Here is a 16832-nt window from a genome sequence, read left to right as displayed (position 1 = left end):
GAATTGTTTAAGATATAAGTGATTAAAATTACGCATTGAATTGCGTAAAAATTAATATGTAGCAAGTATAATAGAATGGAGGAAGTATAAATTTATATACCTCCTTAAGTTGATAGAAGATTTGCTATGTGAGTCTATTGACTTGAATTCAAACCTCCTTAAGTACATTTTTTTAAATATTATCGATATCATTTAATTTTATTTGTAAATAAAATATAAGCCTACATTTTAAATGGCCTAAGTCCACTCTTCAAAAAAGCCTACTAGAAAGTCTCTCTATATATACCTCTTACGAGGTAATAAAGGAAGGATGGAAGAAAATAAAATAAACGGACATTTGCTTTCACATAGCAAAATGTTGTACTTTCTCTCTCTAAACTAATAATATTACTATACATTCATAGTAGCTCAAAGTGGGTACTAACTTGGACGTCGAAGGCACTGCCTCTGGGACCGTCCCGAGGTTGTTGGTGTTTATTTTGCAGAAATTCCATGGTTCTCCGGCCAACCACCGTTCTACCACTACAACCACCCAAAGGTACTCATTCATTTGATTGTTTCCTATTTTTAACCGAAACAAATTTTATTCTAAATTTGCCTCTTTCTACGGTGTCGCTGAGAAGTAGTGATTCATCGTCGATATGAAGTCTATTTTTAACCGGAACAAATTTTATTTTAGGGCATGCTTGGATTGAGGGTAAATATTTGAGGGGTAAAAAAAGTCAAAGCAAGAAAATAAAGTTGATAAATAAAAAATTAGTGAGTTGTAGAGGTGGAAAAATGGTTGCAAAGTAATAAAAAATAAAGGAAACTCTTAATTTTATGGGGTAAATATTTATCCTAGGGGAGGATGGGGGAATATATTACCTTCATAATAGGAGAAATTAACTTCTTTTTCCTTCATTATTTTTATTTCATGCTCATTTTACCTTATTCACAACTATCTCGACTACTTCAAATGCATCTCTATTTGCTTTTAATTTATTAGTTTGACTTTATTTCCCCCTTAAATATTTACGCCCAATCCAAGCATGCCCTTAGATTTGCCTCTTTCTACGGAACAAATGCTGATGATAAAACTGGCCATTAGATGTACAAATTTAGCAGATGCTGAATATTAACTAAAAGAAACATTGGCCATTTGTAGCAATAACAATAATAATGATATTAATTTTAATTAAATCAATTACGATAAGCCTTGATCCCGATAATATGGGTAGATAATATAAACCAAAACAAATAAGCATGGGAAATCGCTGCTAACACGATAGCGAAATTTGTTGACAACAAAAGGCGAATGAATTTACACACTTCATATTTCAAGAAGGATATCCATAATCACCATAGATAGGCTAAATAGGTAGTTCCAGCAATGAAACATAAGCAGATCCCAATATATACACTTCTATTAAAGTGTTCAACAGTTTAAGTACTGTGAAGAAACATTCTATGGTAGTAGCAAATACCTACAAAAGAATGCAAAAGATTAAGTAATGTGAAGGAAATTTTAATGAGAAGAGTGAAGTGACGCCCGCAAGGCCCAATCACAGAAACACGAAGAAATTAAGAAAATTTCTCTCGAAATGAGTAAAGCATAATCGAACGTACCAAACAAAGGTCTACACATATTTGATCAGTGCCAGTACGACAAGGATGAGAAACACAATCAAGACAACCAGTAGTAACAAGCACGTACAACCTCCCTTGGTGCGTTTATTGAAAATCGCCAATTTCTTTTGAATACGCTGCACAATGACCCATAACAATGAATAAGGACTGAGGAAATATAAATAAATTTACACAAAATCACAAAATGAAGTTGTAAATCGTTTATTTATCATGTGGAGAAAAATGAAACCTTGAACACAAATTCTTGTGTGAGACGGTCTCACCGTAAGACATTCTCCATACATAGGCTGAATAACTCAACTAATACAATTATTTAGCATATGGGCTCCTTGTTCTGAGTTCTTCTTATCGAGAGACAGTCTCTTACAAGAGTAGCTCAACCTTGAAAGAGAAAAAATAGAAAAAATAGTCGTAATCCTAAACCCCCAGGCCCCAAGAGAGTATGTCCCAGTATCTTGCCTTACATTCACAACCAGTAATCACAATTCACAATCTTGACTAGTTTCAGTGGTTAGACCCTACTATATGAAGTTAATAGATATTGCATATCACAGGTAAACAAGCACACTCATTTAGTCGTTTTCAACAATCATTGAAGCACTGTTTGTGATAAGACAAAAACTTTTTCAAGTGCTATCTCAATTACCAGGAGATGGGAAAGAAAAACTGTAGAGCATGAAGCAGACTTGAAAATAGTAGACTTAAGTGTTTGACAAAAGCAGAATATACAATGGTAACCCAAAAGGCATACAACAATTAAAGTAGAGACAAGGTATTAACCTGCAAGCGAGAATTTGTAGACTCCACGTGATCATCCAAGGTATCCTACATCAAAATTTTGAAAGTGCTTATGACCTCGTAGATTGGGTCTAGGTACTCTTTTCTTTATCATGCATCAATAAGTAAAATAAGAATGATCATATTTACACCATAACCCCCCTCCCCTCCCAAATAAAAAATAAAAAATTCTGATACACTACCAGGAGCCTTGTGTGGAGGTTGAGCTCTTCATTGACTGCTAATGCTATGTGTTTTGTACTTATTACTGTCTCCTCTAATTGCTCAAGGCCCTCGTCTTGTTCTGCTTAGACATCAAGTAAACAAGAAAAGAAAATGATACTTAGCAATGTGCCTAAAGGAAAGACCATAAAATTCAAACATGTAAGCTTCTTTCCATACCTCTCATAATCTGACGTTGAAAGCCTACAATCCCTTGGTTGTCCATGTTAGATGCTCTCTTCATTACATCGTCTGACTTCAAATCTGGACCTAACAACCGATCCCTGTAAGCAGCACTGTGCGAATTGAGAGTGTTTGCCATATGATTAACCTTGGATTTCAAATTTGTCAGCAAGTCATTTCGTCTGTTTATCTCTTTCCCTGTTCTGAATCAACATGTATAGAATCAGCAATGCATGACACCCAAGAAATCCATAAAGTAAAAAAGAAAGGGGATAATATATATTTGATAAAAAAAGAGTAAAACAAATCATAAGGTTAACAACAGATATCACAGTCTCATTTTTAAATATACTAGTCTAATTTTCCACCAACATTAGCTTAAGGACAAAAAGATAAAACAATGTAACTATATCAAAGACCCACGCCCTACGAAATATTTACACGAACGCATGGGGTCTTTGACAATGACACAGGAGATTGTTCCCAATGGACAAATAGCAAGTCACAAAAAGTTAATGTAATAATTATTAAACTTGTTTATTTATTTATTTTAGTATCAATTAATATTTAGTTTATTAGTAATTGATTTTTTTTTTATTGTAGGATGAATATCGTTCTTTGATGGAGGAGCATCCAACTCGCGACCCAAGTAAAGTTTGGTTGGATGCAATAAAAAACGTAGAAAGCGGGTCAAATAAAAAATACAAAAAAAGCAAAGAGGTTTTTGGGGTTGGTTCCGCCTCTCAGATTATTTATCCTCCCGAGCCAATGGATATTCCGTCTTCTCAGCCTGCACAACCTGATTATGACGCCATTATACAACAAAGGTTTGCGGACTTAGAAGCCCGGCAAATGGAGTTTAATAATCAATTATGGGAAGCGATTCGAAGAGGAAATGCTCAGACAGCCTATGAGAATCATCAAAGGATGACTGAAGCATTAGCACGAGAACGAGAACAATTTTTGAAATTCCTTGAATCGCATTTCAATTTAAATCAACCCCCTCCTCCACCTCCTCAATGAATGATATTTGTAATTTTTGTGACTTTGTAAATAAACTTTAGATTTATATATAATATTTTCAGTTTTTTCATTTTAATATTTTTGTTTTATGTGTTTATATTTTTATTTTATAATTATAAATAATATAAAATATATATAACTAATATATATAATAATATTCATTTTAATAATAATAATAATATTTAAAACAATAACAGTAGTAATATTAATAATAATAATAATAATAATAATAATAATAATAATAATATTAATAAAAATAATAATAATACTAATAATGATAATAATAATAATAATAATAATAATAATAATAATAATAAATTCCAGCACGCAAAGGTAATTATTGCCAGCGACGGCCTACCGACGGACAAGTGGTCGCTAAGCTGTAAACTGACACAGATTAGTCTTATCAATGCAGGCAGCGATGGCGATGGCCGGGTTCGTCGCCAGTTGGTCGCCTCTCTCAGAGCTGCAATGGCGACAACGTTTTTCGTCGCCCATTCGTCGCTACCTTAGAACATTTTTGGCGATGGAAATTTAGGTCGCCATGTGGTCGCCTTTGAAACCGGCGAGGAAATGGCGTCCATCTATGGATTAGCGACGACGTAAATAGCGACCACCTCATTAGCCGTCGCTAGCTCGTCGCCAACCCCACTTTTTGACCATTTAGCTATGAAAGGGCGACGAAAACGTCTGTCGCCAAATTGATAGTTTTTTGTAGTGAACCCTATAATCTACCATTTAATAATATAATGAAATTATAGATTTTAATTTCAATTAAATACATTAATTATTATTATTTTTATTGTTGTTGTTCTTTAAACATATAAATGAATAAATTTTTTCATACACATTGCCGTAATATATAAAATAATCTTAAATAATAAATAATATTAATAATTATAATGTAACGAATATTTCAGAATAATTATACCCGTATATTCCTTTTCTTGAACATCAATTACATGACAATTTTTGTGCAAAAATGTACTAGCTGCCGTAGCTGGTATCAACTTAAGGCAGCTTTGATACCTTGGTTTGAGCATTTACTTACCCTTCTGCAATTACATAACAAACTTGTGTTGAGCTTCAATTTACCCTTCTGCAAGACCAAGACTTTTATGATTTGTTATATAATTGAAGCTCATCTCATTTACCTTTACTTACCCTACTCACCTTCTTCTTCTTCTTCTTCTTCTTCTTCTTCAAGGCTCCTTCACTTACCCTACTCACCTTCTTCTTCTTCTTCTTCTTCAAGGCTCCTTCACTTACCCTACTCACCTTCTTCTTCTTCTTCAAGGCTCCTTCACTTACCCTACTCACCTTCTTCTTCTTCAAGGCTCCTTTACTCTTGAGCAGCAATTCTCCTTCATTGGAGCATAATTTGGCGAACCACCAACTGCAATCCTACAATCTTTAAGGTATTGTTTATTGACATTTATTACCTTAGTTGTATTCTTTAACAAGTTATATTTGTCAATTTTTAAGTTTCTTTTCCTTGAAAGTTGGCAACTTCTATAAGTTTATTAATCACATTACTTATGACTACAATTTATTAAAAAAAATACTTTTTTTTTATATTACTTTTAAGTTTGTCTTCGTAGCTAACATGCTGTAGTGATGATGAAGGAAGCATTTGGGATTTATGCATACCCTTCTGAAAAATAATGTTTCTTTAATTACTTGATCAATAAATCCTAATCTACTTTCTTTTTTTTTAAGAGGAATTCTACTTCAACTACACTATGAATTATACCGTCAGTATTGTTGTTTGTGTTTTATTTTTCTGTATAATTGTTTACTTATCATACAATATTTACAAAAGCTTTTCAGTTTGTTGCTACTTGCTAAGAACAATTTTACAGTTGTATGTGATAGAATATATTCTGGAAAGATTTACTAATATTTTCCATAATCTAGAAGATAAAGTTTTATGTTTTTTTAAAATTAACAGGAGAACAATGAGTACTTCAACTGATGATGATGCATTGAAAGCTGTCGAACGTAATATAAGAATGTCTACTGTGAAAGTATTATATCGGGATAATACTAACTTTTTTTGGACTGGGTTTGTGGTTGGTCAAGTAGATGACTTAGCAATTGTATTAACCACTGCCCATTGTTATAAAACCAATGAAGACCGAATTGATGATTCTTTCCTTGTGTGTTTTTACGGTGAAAATGGTCCAAGTAGGAATTATGAAGCTAAAACTCGATTTGTGCAAGTCGAAAGTGAAATTCTTATATTGAGTGTTCAGTTGGAGCTAGGATTAACTTATCCTAAACTCCTCTTTGCTTCAGAGAGTGAATGGAATGTTAGCCCTGGTGATACTTTACTAGCGGTTTCTCATCCACGTATGCGGGCTTGGCGACTTTCAGTTGGACGAAAATGCTCAGAGGACTCTTACTTTGGTGATGCTACTGCCAATTATGATAAGAATATGGTAGTATTTGAGCATGATTTGGACCTAGTGACTGGTTCATCAGGGTCGGCCCTAATGAATCTTAATGGTCGTGTTGTCGGGTTGCAATCGGGAGATATCATCGAGCATTATCAGTTAGTTAGTGGGGCTCCATTACTCCATGCTCGTGATTGGGCTGCTCAAGTTAATCGTGCTATTCCTGTTGTTCAGCTTGATTGGAGTCATGTAGTATCAGTTCCGATACATACATGTCACCTTAAGTATGCCGTGCATACAAAGTATTTGGATGGAATAATACGAAGTAATTTAATTGTTGATGCTCAAGATCAGTCATTGAATGGAATCATTGAAGCACAAATCAAGAAAGCAAGAGAAAATGAAAGAAGAAATCGGGATTAACAAATGAGATGTTTAAGCTATGTGCATATAAAAACAATTTTTTTTGTTTGCTACAAAGGAATGAAATAGTATAGAGCTTATAGATATCAGTGTTTCACTTTTAGACTTTTATTATTAGTAAGTGTCACGTTAAGATTGTTACGAAAAAGATAAATATCATAAGGCTTGCCCATAGGTCATCCTTATCATATACTCCCTCCTATTCAGCTGAACTGTCCCATTTGATTTTTCACACTTGCCGAGGCAACATTTTAACTCTTAATATCTCAAATTATGCTTAATTAAAAATTATAAAAAGTTGATATTAATAATCCTTGTATTGAGACGAATCAAACAAGATCCCATATGACTATGTTTTAACTTATAGATTAAGAGTAAAATACAAATTAAGAGTGATAAGTGAATAGTGCCAAAAAAAAAATGGGACAATTCAGCTGAATAGAAGGTAGTACTATATTACTTTAAAATGAACCAAAACCCATATTTTGCAAATTTAAGATAAATTACATAACAAAATTTTGCAAGTTTACCTTATAATACAAGTAGATGAAATCTGTCTGTTTAATAATTCTATTCTACTCATAAGAGTATTATTTTAGAAGACCGTGCAACATAGAAATATGTAAATAAAATTTTCAAAGAATTTTGCAAGAAAAAATTACTCTTTTGTTTAAGAAATGTATGTAAACATTTTCTAATAAAAATTATTACTTTAGATAACAATATAACTTACTAAAATAAACTAACTATTTATGAATGAATTGAGTTTATTTTGAGTCGATTCATACTAATTTATTTGTTTTGATTTTAACCTAATTGAAACAATATTAAATAATTTAAATAAATATATATTTTAAAAATAATTTGTTACTTACGTATAAAAAGTTTTCAGCTGAAAATAATCAAAACTGACTTCAAAATAAAATGGCAACCCAACACCTAAGAAGAAAAAATATAAATGATTTCCAAAAAAATTACACATCACCGTCTCACGTAGCTGAAAGAACATCATAATTCAACAACAAATATCAAAATATAGTGTGATGGCAATCACAATTCGAACATCAAACTGTAACTTTTCAGCTCAATCCAAATTCAAAACTAATAACCAAAATTGACTTCAGTATTCAAAAGTTCATAAAACTAATCTCTGCAACGAGAAACTCAAAGCAGAGCTCAAAAATTACTATAATTAAACACAAAACAGTAGAATTAATCCAACGATTTCGCATAAACCCTAAATCTTTACAGATCAAGAAAATTTCTCAGAATCTTCAATATTTCTAATAATTCCACATATGATCATCGATTTTCCTACAACCAATGCACAATTTACATAAAATCACCAATTTTACTACCATTGAAGTTAATATAAATAGAAAAATCAAACAAGATACAACATAAATAATTGAGCACTACAGTTGACGAACAAAAGAGAGAAAAGGAAAATGGTGATTAACATTTATGATTATGTTCTAAATTCCTACATTTCTAATAATTAATTGATACAATTATTACATACAACAGAGAGAAAAGGAAAATGGTGATTAACCATTGAGATTTTTGAGCTATATGCCTACAAAAAACAATCTTTCTTTGTATGCTGGAAAAGAAGGAAATAGTATTTGTTACAGGACAACCAAAAATAGAGTTTATAGATATACACTTAAAAATATTTTTTTTCGCCTTCGGCCGTAATGATAAAATTAGGATTTACATTTCTTTGAGATCCAATTTTGTTGGATGCCCACTCAGCTTCTGAACAAGGCCACCTGAAAGCAAAAAAAACAGTATTTGTTACAGGACAACCAAAAACAATACACATCTCCAATCAATTATAGGAGTACTAAGGAAGATTACCATTCACAAAACCTCTTATCAACAACAGCTACATTTTCAGCTTCAATGCTAATTTCACCAATATGACGATCATTTGATTGAATAACAACCTGATGCAAATTTAAGATATCACTAACATGCTGACCAGAAATCCAAAACTGACAATAGAGTAATCATACTCACTTTGAAACTTTGATCAATCATACTAGAATCACCACTAGCAGTCACCATACTGGATCTGTCCAACAATAGCTGCAAATACTGCCAAGGATAAAGGACATTAATTATAGATAGCACAGCTTAAAACTGCAGAAACCCAATGATATTATTTGTCCTTCAATTCCATATGAAACTCACTTCCTATAATCCAAAATTCTGAATCATGGCAAACAAGTGGGTGAACCAAAAAATATTTCCTGTGACAAATCGCTTTGCTATGTGTAGTTTGTGTTCATTCCCAATTCCCATCCCTCTGATGATCACCAAGTATCTAACTAACCATTTTACGGAAAAGATAAGAAAATATATTGATACCAATAAGCTCTATCAAGAACTTATCATTTCAAGTTATCAGCAAAAGGATTGAGATCAAACCGCTTAAAAACCAGGACTACATAAATAGGGAACTAAAAGTCTATTATTCTGCAGCAAAGCAAGATAACCACATCTCTCAACTTTGGAATATGACTGTCAGCTAACAAAATAGGCATCCAATTCCTATCCTTGTCTTTATCTCAACATCAGCCCATGGAACTGGAAGAGAAGCTCCCACACTCATGAACTGGAAAGATCTTGCTCATACATGATATGCATTTAAAAGTTTTTTAAAAAAAGGATATTTTGACTATTTATCAACAAGTCCCTCAAGTGGGAATAATATGAATTGATCCAAAGATGTAATAATGCAACAAAAAAGCTAAAAATTGGGAAAATTTTATTGCATTTTTTAAAGGACCTCATCAGAGAATGAGATGACTGTCATGATTTAAAACTGTAATTTTACACCTTAATATATCAATGGCTCATAAATATCATACCTGCTTGGCAGAATGTATCGCAATTCCATTACAGGTAGCAACTAAATCACCAGGGCATACACCTTTTCCATAGGCAATTGAACCTTTATATACCTGATATTGAAATAACACCCTTCACAGCATTCAGGATATGCAAATAAAATCTAATTATACAACTACAATATGGAAACCATTGAAGCATCTAATCACCTCTTTGACAACAACATATGAGTCAGTTGGGGATACATTAAATCTCTCCCATGCAGCAAGAGGCAACTGATGCAAGTCAACCACACTAAATCCAAACCACGGTCGCACAATAGTCCTGCAATAGAAATAAATATATGTAATTATACATATAAATTAAGCATGCTCAAATTCTCTACACTAAGCTTAAGTAATGTGTTTTTACTTCCTAAATAATTAGACCCCAAAGAGGCCCAACATTTTAATAATATACATTTAATGTCCTTCCTACTTGTTCAACAATCGCTCGCACTTGTATTTATCTTTCCTCCTCTTCTCTTTGTGCTTTTATTCCTTTCTCTTGCAATTCTCTTTCTTCAGAGTGCTAGACCACAAAAATCAAATCGATCTCCAACAAAAATGAACTTTAGTCGCGACTGAATTTCACTGGTGATCTCAACTTTTGGCTAAAATGGATAACAACTAGCATGTTGTGTGATCAAAGCATCCCTTTAAAGTTGAAGAAATTCTATAGGACAGCTATAATAATACTGTTATATGGTACAAAATGGTGGGCTCTAAGAAGGAACACGTTAAGGTGGGAGGATCGCAAGGAGCTTAAAATAGGTCGAGGGAGACTGAAGATAACATGGCAGGAAAGACTTTGGAAAGATATGAAGCAAATGGATTTGCTTGAGGATGAGGTTTTGGATCATAAGGGATAAAGGGGGAGAATCCTTGTTGATGATCGCATGGAATAATCTTTTTGGTTCATATAGATTCAGGCTTTGATTGATTGATCTCAACTTTTGGTAGGTAAGCTATAGGCAAACAATCGTGAGACGAAATCGTAAATTTGAAACCCACTTGGTACTCAATCAATCAATTCAAAACCTAAAGATTAATGAAATATGTTGGACCTTTTACACAAAGATCACAAATCATACACAAAAGTTTTAACTAAGAAGATTAGAAAAATTCATCCAAAATACTAACATAGTGGAAAAGAAGAAACAATGAATAAAACATTTTTTGGTAGACACAAAAGGCATTGATCATAAAGATTGACATATGAGACGACATTACAAATCATACCTATAAGACTTCCACAAATCCAAGCTAGCTAGGATAACTGGAGTAGGAAGTGGATTGCCAAAACCGTAATTATCGACAAAGTTAATCCCGACCACAAATCCATCATCAGTGATAAGTGGTCCTCCTTCGGTCTCCTGTTTAAGAATTTTTTTTTGTCAACACATACAAAAAAATTACTGCTATTAAAACAATAACCGGACAAGAACAAGTCATCGTTGAAAAAATTCAAGCTTGTGTGATTGAATACAATTCTCTGGAGTTTTAACTTTAATATAATAAACAAAAACATCAATGCAACTTTAAGTCCATGAGATTAATATATGCTACTGAACAAACTTGAAATATCACTATTAAGTCAAATTGATAACCCCATGTGCTTCTTTATTCACTATGCAAATCAACATGTAATATTCTCATCTAATAGTGCATAAATATATTTAAAACAAATTACGCTAATAAAAAACCGCTCCAAATAATAATACATCAAATAAAAAGAGTAAAGAAAATACCGGATGAACATGGCAAGAAGACCTCAAAAGTTCTCCACAACCAAAGTAAGGGTATTGCAAAAGTAACTCTCCGCCATGGTCAAACAAGCTACAGAAGGGAAACATACGACCTAGTGTTGTCACTTTCATTCCATCGACTAGATCATCCCAATCAACTTGCTTAGACCTCAAGTCTACCGCTTTAATTTCCATTGTTGACTTAACCCTGAGGGTGAGAAGGTTGTGATGATAATCAACATAATCTTCCTTCCCAAGTAATAAAGTTCCATCTGCCAGCCTTACAATGATCTAGGGGGAAAAAAGATATTACTTAAGTCTAATTCATTTAATAGAAAAGATTACAACAAATGAACATTAACTAACATAATTTTCTCGAGTTTCACGGACGGGGCTTAAAAGAAGTTTTGCCGAAGTCAAAATGACTGCTTCATTTTTAGTCGCATCCCATTCAATTACAAGTCCAGAGCAATCGATTGTTCTATCAACACCTAGGACAAGAAATCAGAATTAATCTACTTTACTTTGCCCTACTTTATAATAATAATGTCATTATGAAGAAGAAAAAATAAATATTTAGTTACCATAAAAGGAAGACACTGATACAACAGACGGTAAGAGTTGAAAATATTCAACCTTCTTTTTCAGCACAGTCACAGGCTTGGCCGTGGAGGAAGCAAAATCTGCAACGTCATACATAACAATTCAATCAAAGCCTGAATCCCGTAAGTGGTCGGATAAAGAATTCACAGGAAGTATAAACCTTTGACACATTCACACATCTCATGACATAAACCAAAATCATATAGTACAAAACAATTACCATAGCAATATAATATAATATGTTTAAGAAAAGCATAAACAATAAATTTCTATAGCACCACCTTTAGGAGACAATTGCGAAACTACTCGAACGGAAGGTTTTCCTTTAGTATAGTGATCGTAAATTTCTGTAGAGTAATAAACATTGAAATAATGATCAAATATACAGTAAGCAACTAAACTAACATAAGGGAAAGAATCAATTACAAACTTTTCAAGTCTGGAGATTGATCGAAACCAGCATCAATTGAGTAAGTCCCGCTTTTCTCGGGGAATCGATGATGTAGAGGTGGAATATGCATCGGATAAGAAACGTAATGGCTCGACATTGGATTAGAATACACTGAGGTTCCCTCCAACATCATATCCATGGCGTTACACTAGGAGAAAACAAAAGGCAAAACGACAACTTAATCACAATAGCAAACACATAAAATTGACATTACCAAAAACAAAAAACATAATATTGAATTGCAGATAAGACTTTTGAATGGCAAATAAATGAATTCAATTTCTAATTTTTTATTTTTTGAAAATCAATCACAATAAACGAAAAAAATGCATAAAGTTAAATGGATGAAGTAATTGAGGAATATGAAATTAGACCCACCTGATGATGGTGAAGAAATTGTTTCTCGCAGAAGACAAAAGTGTAGGAAACGGAGAATCGAAACGAAAAAACAAAACGAGAGGAGCGAGTAAGGTAGAGTTCCCATTAATCTCTGAGATCAACTTTTTCATTTATCTCGCTCAAATTTTTATGCCACCTAAGCAATATATAATATAAAAAAAAGGGAAACGTGGGACCATTTTTTCTTTAGAATTACGGGTTCAATAAACTGAGTGATGACGATGAACATTCCATCTTTTTCATTCTTGTTTTTCGTTAGGAACGCAAAATTCGTTGTTCTAAATAGTAATTAGATCTGGGCTGTATTTCGCCTGGCCTATGGTCGCTGCATCCAGTGGCGGATACAGGATTGCTAGGACGGTGGGTAACCAAAAAACTTTAGGGTCTAGTTGTTAGCTGCATTTTATTCATATTTAATCCCCATTATTTGGCTTTATTGTATTGGGATTTTTGCATAACTATGCTTGCTTTATTTGGGATTTTAAGCTTGGTTGGGTATTTTGGTGTTTTGTGCATTTTAGGTAATATTCAACAAAACCGATCACAAACCAAGTACATTTGGCGCATACAATACTATATTAACTCCGAAAGCTCTAGTAATCAAAACCTTGATGACCCAAGTCAAGGAAACAAGGCCAAAAGGAGCTAAAGTAGACCCTTCTAAGCCCACTCGGCCAAAACTGGGTCGAGCCAAGCTTGCTCGAACATGAAAAAGACGTGTATTAGAGATAGAAGCTGGGTAGGACCATCCTGAAGGCCGCTCGACCCGGTCAAGCGATGTTGGCTCGGGTCGAGTGAAAGTACTATTCACTTCCAGTAGCTTCAGAATGTCGACAGAAGCATTTTCAATGGGTCGAGCGGAGTTATTTTTTGTGACTGCTCTGTTTTTAAAGATTTTGACCTATGTACCTGATGCTCGCTCGACAGGTCGAGCGGATTGGCTCGGGTCGAGCGATTTGGGCGGTCAGAAATAATTACGCTTTTAAAAGCTGCTGATTGGATGCCCTACCCATTTCTTATTCCTCTCATACTCTACTGCTCCACCACCCCTATTTGCCACCCATCTATAACCTACCTATCTCACACATAGGGTGGTGGAGAAATCATGAAGCCACCACCCACCACTTGTCCTCCCTCCTATAAATAGAGAAGAAAAAGGCTCAAGCAAATCATCCATTTCTTCTACAACTCATGTTCTGAATTTTAAGCTTTCATTAGTTAGTTTTAATCTTCCTTTATGTATTTTCCTTGATTCATTCTTGTACTCTTAGTTGCAATTTCTATTCAAACACTTATTAGAAGGTTCAAACTTTTGATTAGTTCATTAAGGAAGATCATTTGATATATTCATGTAATTGAGGTTAAGTCAATCTATTGAAGCAGTTCATCAAACATTTGGATTGCAATTGGAGCTCATGGAGTTTATCATTGGTATTCATTAATTCTTCATTTGGTTGTCTTCCTTGGATTGAATTCCAAGCTAGTAATTCCTATTCTCTACAATTTATTGCTTTTGATTTTGTTGTTATTTATCATGAATTCAATGTCTTTAGTTATGTTCAATTTCAATATGAGTGAGTAGTTCAATTTGGCTTAGGCTAGGCATCATCACCATGTATGTAGTTTGATTTGCTTTCTTTACCTTTGGCTTGGTTATGTTGTTTATGGTTTAAGATGGATTTTGCTATCATGTTGCAGTGTCATTGGATTGAGGGCGAGAGTCGATTTCTAATGATAGTCTATGCTTGAAAATTGAATCATCTCCATGTCTTAAAATATGCTTAGCTCCATGAGAATAGGTAGTTGAGTATGTTTTAGGAAGCTTTTGTTGCTCGAGAGAGAACATTAGTATCCAAGATGTGTTCTTCCCCATAACCCATATCCATGACCTTAGGTTGAAGATTAATAATTAACACTACTTTGGTGAGAAAGCCTAGTCTTTGCCTCTTCATCGTCATATTACCTTTTGATGTGTTTGTATTTCCTTTGATCTTATGTTCTTGGTTAATTAGCATCTTTACTTGTTTTATACTTTGTTTTAGCTTTAGTCTTTATTTTCTTGTTTTAGTTAATTACACCAACAAACATCTATATATACGTTGTTGAACCAACTAATTGATTGAGAATCTCTTGATATACACCCCACTCCCTGTAGATTTGACCCGTATTTGCCGACGTACTACGCTACGCCGTGCACTTGCGGTATTACTATTGAAGGACGTAAAGTACCGATCACTAGTTCTTAATTGATTTTATTCCAAATTTTTTTAAAAATTCATATTACAGTACAATAGAACACATGAACATATGTTGCAACCAAATAGTACTTAAAAATTTATATTACAATCCAATAGTAGTACAATTTTTATCAAATTAATCCAACTCAAACAATTCAATTCAATTCAATCCAACTCAAACAATTCAATTCAATCCAAGTACAACAACAATACCAAGAATAATTCAAACAACAATCCAACAACAACAACAACAACAACAACAACAATCCAACAACACCTCAAAACCAATTCGAACATGTAGTAAACAACAACCCAACACCAATTCGAATAACAACAAGTAAACAACATCCCCACCCAGACACCAATTCAAACAACAAGTAAACAACATCCCAAAACCAATTCTAACAACAAGTAAACAATACCCCAACAATAACAACTCGAATATCAACTCCCAAAACTGATTTCATCCTAATTTCATCGAATCACCACTAAAAAACCGATTTCATCCAATCTCAATTACATAAAATTACAAATAAATAAAATTTAAATTCAAACTAAAAATTAACTTGCTAGCTCATTTGATTTGAATTCAAAAATCCCTAAAATCCAACATATTAACTTCGATAATTCAAAAATGAAACCCCAAAATCTAAAATAAATTCAATTATCTAATTAAAATTCAAAAACCCTAAAATCAAAAAAGTTAATCAAACAATTCCCCACCCAGCCCGACAGCCACTCCCCAGCCCAGCCCCGAAAGCCACCCCCTCCCCCTGCACCACCACCGAAACCACCCTCCTTCCAGAGCCACATGAGCGCAATAGACCCCCGCCCCAGCCCCACCAACGAAACCGCCCAAAACTTAAGTTCCCCAACCCGAAACCACCCTAAACTCGCATCCCTTTCCCTGATCCGAACCGCCGTAGACTCGAAACCCCTACCCCTGAAACCATTCCCCCACCCCTCCGAATTTGAGAATTTGTGTTTTTCCTATAAATAAAATAAATAAACTACAATTCAAAAATTCAAAAATCTCAATTGACCAATAACCAATAGTTCAATTATCCAGCTTCGAAGAACCCTAAATTGAGTATATACTGACAATTAAATACACGATTAACCACTAGATTGTCAAAATTAATATTAGATGATTAAAGAAAAAGAAGCATCTAACCTTAGAGACTGCTTCAAAGCTCAGAAGCCTCTTCAATGGAGAATTTCGAGTACGCTTCAATGGGGGAGAGAAAGAGAGAGAGAGAGAGAGAGAGAGAGAGAGAGGGGAAGGCGTACAGCGAGAAAGCGCAAAGCGTGAAATAAGATCAGGAATAAGGGCAAAAACAAAAGAAACCAATTTAAACCTATCGGCAAAATGTTGTGTTGAGGTAGTAAAAGTGCATGCCGCCACCTCACTATTTTTTCAACACAGCCAGACTTATAAAAGATTGTCTAACCATCGAACGGAGTTCATACAAAAGGCTCGTTAGTATAAAAATATTTTTAAAAAATAATGCAAATTGAATTCTCATTTATAAAAAAAATAGTTTTTCTAAATAGTTTGAGTTGACCCAATTGAAGTCGTCTCACATGTTAACATATACATTAGTTGTGTTTTTAAAAAGTAAACATAAGATAGATAAATGTGATTTCTAGTCCCTGAGGCATATCCGAGGTTAGTTAATGAGGTCAACGGACATATTTTACTTATGTATTTTTTTCGTTCTGAAATACTTGCTACATTAGACATAATGGTATTATTCATCTTTCAAGTTTATTTTATATATTGTTGCTAATGTGTAAGAAGAAAATATAGTCAAGTGAGGTCCTGTTTGAATCGTCGAATCGCATAT

The 16832-nt window shown here is 33.7% G+C and overlaps 2 protein-coding genes across 2 annotated transcripts; both read right to left on the bottom strand.

The window, feature by feature from the left end:
* Nucleotides 1-1150: 1150 nt before the first annotated feature.
* On the bottom strand, nucleotides 1151-3126 carry LOC130800854 (syntaxin-51-like). Its single transcript, XM_057664562.1, has 5 exons — nucleotides 2809-3126; nucleotides 2610-2710; nucleotides 2410-2454; nucleotides 1609-1745; nucleotides 1151-1466 (listed from the first exon to the last, which is right to left on the bottom strand). Exons 1-4 carry the CDS (start codon nucleotides 2948-2950, stop codon nucleotides 1620-1622), a joined length of 414 nt encoding a protein of 137 aa, XP_057520545.1. The 5' UTR covers nucleotides 2951-3126; the 3' UTR covers nucleotides 1151-1466; nucleotides 1609-1619.
* A 4965-nt stretch (nucleotides 3127-8091) lies between these two features.
* Nucleotides 8092-16423, bottom strand: LOC130800844 (putative protease Do-like 14). The gene is made up of 12 exons (XM_057664552.1): nucleotides 16160-16423; nucleotides 12329-12497; nucleotides 12180-12245; nucleotides 11880-11978; nucleotides 11662-11786; nucleotides 11299-11586; nucleotides 10790-10923; nucleotides 9719-9833; nucleotides 9530-9622; nucleotides 8676-8753; nucleotides 8514-8602; nucleotides 8092-8425 (listed from the first exon to the last, which is right to left on the bottom strand). Exons 2-12 carry the CDS (start codon nucleotides 12486-12488, stop codon nucleotides 8320-8322), a joined length of 1353 nt encoding a protein of 450 aa, XP_057520535.1. The 5' UTR covers nucleotides 12489-12497; nucleotides 16160-16423; the 3' UTR covers nucleotides 8092-8319.
* Between the last annotated feature and the right edge of the window lie 409 nt (nucleotides 16424-16832).

The sequence above is a fragment of the Amaranthus tricolor genome, chromosome 1 (assembly GCF_026212465.1).
Source record: "Amaranthus tricolor cultivar Red isolate AtriRed21 chromosome 1, ASM2621246v1, whole genome shotgun sequence".
Taxonomy (NCBI): Eukaryota; Viridiplantae; Streptophyta; class Magnoliopsida; order Caryophyllales; family Amaranthaceae; genus Amaranthus; species Amaranthus tricolor.
Note: the sequence above shows the minus strand (reverse complement) of the source record. Positions and strands in the feature narration are given on the sequence as shown.

What these genes read in the sequence shown, in the direction of transcription:
- LOC130800844 (XM_057664552.1), bottom strand. Translation starts at nt 12,488, where the DNA reads ATGGATATGATGTTGGAGGGAACCTCAGTGTATTCTAATCCAATGTCG. An exon ending in ATCAGTGTCTTCCTTTTATG is followed by an intron (nt 11,787 to 11,879) that starts GTAACTAAATAT and finishes TTCTTGTCCTAG; the next exon opens with GTGTTGATAGAACAATCGAT. An exon ending in CATATGTTGTTGTCAAAGAG is followed by an intron (nt 9,623 to 9,718) that starts GTGATTAGATGC and finishes TTTCAATATCAG; the next exon opens with GTATATAAAGGTTCAATTGC.
- LOC130800854 (XM_057664562.1), bottom strand. Translation starts at nt 2,950, where the DNA reads ATGGCAAACACTCTCAATTCGCACAGTGCTGCTTACAGGGATCGGTTG. An exon ending in TCAACGTCAGATTATGAGAG is followed by an intron (nt 2,711 to 2,808) that starts GTATGGAAAGAA and finishes ATGTCTAAGCAG; the next exon opens with AACAAGACGAGGGCCTTGAG. An exon ending in ACCTCCACACAAGGCTCCTG is followed by an intron (nt 2,455 to 2,609) that starts GTAGTGTATCAG and finishes ATTTTGATGTAG; the next exon opens with GATACCTTGGATGATCACGT.